Raw genomic sequence first — 4,171 nt, forward strand, 5'->3', positions numbered from 1 at the left:
TTTTTCCCCCCCCCCCCCCCCGACTGTTATGGGAGTTGCACACTGACCTTTTCTTATGGGGTTAAAATTCCAGGAGCTTGGACAAGATAGAGCTTACATAAGTGAAACTGTATTCACCACCATCTTTCTATCTTTCGTCATGGTGAGTTGTTTCTCTATATCATCTTTTTTTTGGCAAGATTATAAGTGAAATTGGATTCTGTTTGTCATTACTGCTTTATGCCTTTGAAATTTAAGTTTATAAAAAGCGCACTTGCATTTGTTTTAGGCAAACCATGATGCCAAGCTGCTTCAGGCTTTAGAAACAGGGAAACCCTGAATAGTAGTTTAAATTATGTTTATATGGTGGTCAACCAGATTTTCCTTCACTCTCGAATGGATTTTGGGGATGTGGTAGTCTTAATCTTTACTTTTTTGTTGAGTTAATTTTGTGTCTTCTATTCTAACGCTTTTCTCATGCTTTGCTGCAGTGGACGTTCCATCCTTTTATTTTCAAGACCAAAAAGATCTATACAGTTCTGATATGGTGCAGGGTCCTGGCATTTTTAGTTGTAAGTGCCCCTTTTCTTTGCCAGATTTACTCTCTTGTACTCCTTCCCTTACTATTCGTTCTTGTCTACAAGGCTACCGATAATGGAGATCTTGATATCTTCTATATTTTCTAAGTTGGTTAAAAATGTTTGTAACAGGGTTGCCAATTCCTTCGGATCATAACGTTCTATTCTACACAGCTTCCTGGTCCAAACTATCACTGTCGCGAGGTAAAAGCTATTTTCATTTAACGGTTTTTTATTTAACTATTTTGTTTCTGCTGTCTGTTACCTGTGCCTCAGCTTACTTAATCATCTTTTTTTGCAAAACCTGAACGAACTTTTTCCCCTGCAAATTACCAGGGTTCAAAGCTTGCCACGCTTCCTCCGCCCGACAACATTTTGCAAGCACTATTGATTGGTAAGTAGCATTTTCCTTTACTGATCGCTCCTCCTGGCATCTAAAGCATCACATTCTTCAATTTAGACACTTATGCGAGTCTTATGACTGTGCAGTTCCTCGTGGTGTACTTTATGGTTGTGGTGATCTAATATTTTCATCTCACATGATATTCTCCCTAGTCTTTGTGCGGACATACCAGAAATATGGAACACGAAGGTACTACAGTAGATAATGATTTGAATGACTTTTGATATCTCATAATCATTTGAATCTTGCTCTGATGGTAATAGAACTATGCAAATCATGCGTTACTTGGTGGGGAGGGGAGTTCAGTGTGGATTGTACTGAAAGTACTTAGCCTAATTAAGTATGATGGCACACCAATGCTTTCCTCCTTCCTTTTGCTTCATTTTCTCCTTTTTATTTCAATCATTACCTGGAAAATATGTCTTCCTTGGGTTCTATGAGTTCTCGGAGGGAAGGGTTTCTTTTGAACTTTTTCATATTTTCATGGTACAACGACAAAAAGCTGCTTTGTAGGGTACATATATCTTATGTGTCAGCTGAGTGACTAGATCTTTCTGCTTCCTTCGCTTAGGTTGCATATCTATATTTTCTCAAGTGTCTTGGCACAACTTGTCTTTGTCACTGATTGCTTGATTTTATTTTGCAGGTTTATAAAACAGTGTGCTTGGTTAGCTGTTATTGCACAAAGTTTTTTGATTATTGCATCCCGCAAGCATTACACTGTTGACGTTGTTGTAGCATGGTGAGTGGTGTTCCTTTGCTTGATGCACTCCTCAGCACATTCTTGTTATTGTGAACACTTGATTGAGCCATGTTAATTTGGTACAGGTACACTGTCAACCTTGTAGTCTTTTTCATTGATAAAACATTACCAGGTTAGTTATCAATTCTAAGTTTATCTTTAGAAGGATTAATTTTATCTAGTTTTCGTCCTCCAGTCTCTCCTCTGAAATTTGGTTTATTACACAAGAGGAATGTTAAGCTCTGAGGTGTCTTTCTTGCAGAACTGCCTGATCGCACTAGTGCCTTGTTGCTTCCGGTGACCAAGGATAGCAAGTCTAAAGAAGAGAATCACAAATTGCTGAATGGAAATTCGGGAGATCCTGCAGAATGGGTATAGAGATTTATGCATATCCAATAGCATTTCTGTCACTAATGAGATTAGCTTTGACACTCTTTTTTTGCATTTTATGTAGAGGCCCCGAACCCAAATCAATGGGAAGATTGTGGAAGATGGCAAAACATTACATGAAGCAGTGATTAATGGTGTTTAGACGATAAACTTTTCATGGAATGCCACTAACTGAGGCCCCCCCGGTACATAGACTGGTAACAATGCGATCATTACAAGTTGTGTTCTTCCAAGTTGAATAGTTTTGGTTTTAGTGTAGGATACGAAATGAAGGTTATGGATGTCGTCCCCACGCCCTCCCTATGTGGTTAAGTTTAATGTTTGATCAACAAATGTATCATGAAATTCATTTTATTTTTTGGTTAATGCAAATTATTTTTCTGGAATGTGTTATTCCTTTATGAGGCAAGTAGCATGGGCATGAGCTGGTGTGTAGATACATCCAACTCAACACTTTATGTCCACACATTCCCTTTGCTCATGTTTGGTAACATTTATTTTAAAGGAAAGTGCAGCACAGCACGTTGCCTAGTTGTCCTTTATAATGACAACAATAATTTGGTCGTTGGCACGTTATAATGGCTCTCTCTCATTGCTTTTGAAATTCATATCTCCAAAACCGCTAAGAATCATGTAAACTCAATAGCTTTTATCCTCACTATGTATATATATAAAGGATGTACTGATATCAGTTTTAATTGAACTCAATACTTTTTTGATGTGAAACATATTTTTATGTATGAAGAGCGAAAAGCTAATAACGTTATCTGTTTCTGTTTGAACCTACAATTTGTAAAGAAACTTTTGAACTGAGCATGGACTAACAATTTCATTCCAATGATGGCACAATCCTTCCTTTTCAAAATCCACGATTGCTACCTTTTGAGTGTGCTTGTTTTTGTACAATAGAGTGCGAACTACATAGAAGATGTAAACTTTAGACAACGAGCTCAATTGAGCAAACATTGCCAAGGGCCTAAGAAAATCGTTCTATGGTAGCTCCTCGTGAAATACCACATGTTGATGTTGGACTAACTCAGTCACCTCGAACAGAAAAAGGAAGTTTTCAACGATACAAACCCTCGAGAATTAGTTTTGCTTGGTTATATTAGTAAAAGTCTTCGTCGTCATGTGGTCTAATCTTTGTTGATACACTTGACAACTAACTTGGTCCCACTTTTTTTTTTTTTATCATTTCATATTACGGTATTTTACTTTATAATAGTTTTTTTTTGTTATTAATTTACCTAAATCTCACAACTTTAAGGAGCTAATTAATTAGATACGAACTAATTTATAATTGTACAAAGTCGTATTAGATTCTGAACTTCCAAGACATGTATCTAGTATGTTTAGATTTATGGGATCAAAATTAAATGTAATTTGTTCTAATTTAAATTAATAATGTATAAACTTCAATTAACTGGTAATGCTTATATTTTTGCTAATCAATAACAATTTATTGTGAATTTAATTATTTCTAATAGCATATCACTTACGCATGACTAAATAGTAAAGATGCTCTACTCGAGCTTGGTTATATTTTAACAAAATATATTTCAATATGAATTTTGTGATTTATACATTTAAAAATTAATATTGAGGCATAAGTACTTATTTTTGAAAGGGCATAAATATCCATCAACTAATTTAAAATAGTGTTTTGATTTCTTAATATTACGTTTCAAAGCTTTAAACCACTTTAAGATTTTAGTATATAATTCATGTAGTATATACTATCATAAAATCTGAACCAACAACAGAGATTATATATGGAAGGGATGGTTACATATTAGAACGATTTTTTCATATTTTTAATTAGATATCTCAAATTTAAATCTTGATATGAAAATATTCTAATAAGGAATTTTTTTTGTCCCTTAAATGAGTATTACATTACATATATGAATTAATCGAAACTTAAATATAAATACTAAACACCAAACAAAAAACAGAAATACAATATGGACCAATACATTAAATAAAATGGATGGAAGAAGAAAGCTCCTATGTTGGCACAATTTGTGTTTTATGTTTTTTACATTAATATTCATGCATATTAAAAAAATAAAAAGTATA

At 34.4% G+C, this 4,171-nt stretch overlaps 1 protein-coding gene across 1 annotated transcript in view; it reads left to right on the top strand.

Moving 5' to 3' along the window:
• Positions 1-2,478, top strand: part of LOC107031752 (phosphatidylinositol:ceramide inositolphosphotransferase 2) — a 4,580-nt gene extending 2,102 nt beyond the window's left edge. The window contains exons 4-12 of the mRNA XM_015233222.2: positions 74-142; positions 471-551; positions 690-761; positions 894-951; positions 1,047-1,149; positions 1,607-1,702; positions 1,789-1,835; positions 1,965-2,074; positions 2,157-2,478. Coding sequence (XP_015088708.1) covers positions 74-142; positions 471-551; positions 690-761; positions 894-951; positions 1,047-1,149; positions 1,607-1,702; positions 1,789-1,835; positions 1,965-2,074; positions 2,157-2,234 — 714 coding nt within the window. The 3' untranslated portion in view covers positions 2,235-2,478. The remainder of the gene's footprint in view (positions 1-73; positions 143-470; positions 552-689; positions 762-893; positions 952-1,046; positions 1,150-1,606; positions 1,703-1,788; positions 1,836-1,964; positions 2,075-2,156) is intronic.
• Positions 2,479-4,171: the final 1,693 nt, after the last annotated feature.

Source organism: Solanum pennellii, chromosome 9, assembly GCF_001406875.1.
Source record: "Solanum pennellii chromosome 9, SPENNV200".
In the NCBI taxonomy this organism is placed as follows: domain Eukaryota; kingdom Viridiplantae; phylum Streptophyta; class Magnoliopsida; order Solanales; family Solanaceae; genus Solanum; species Solanum pennellii.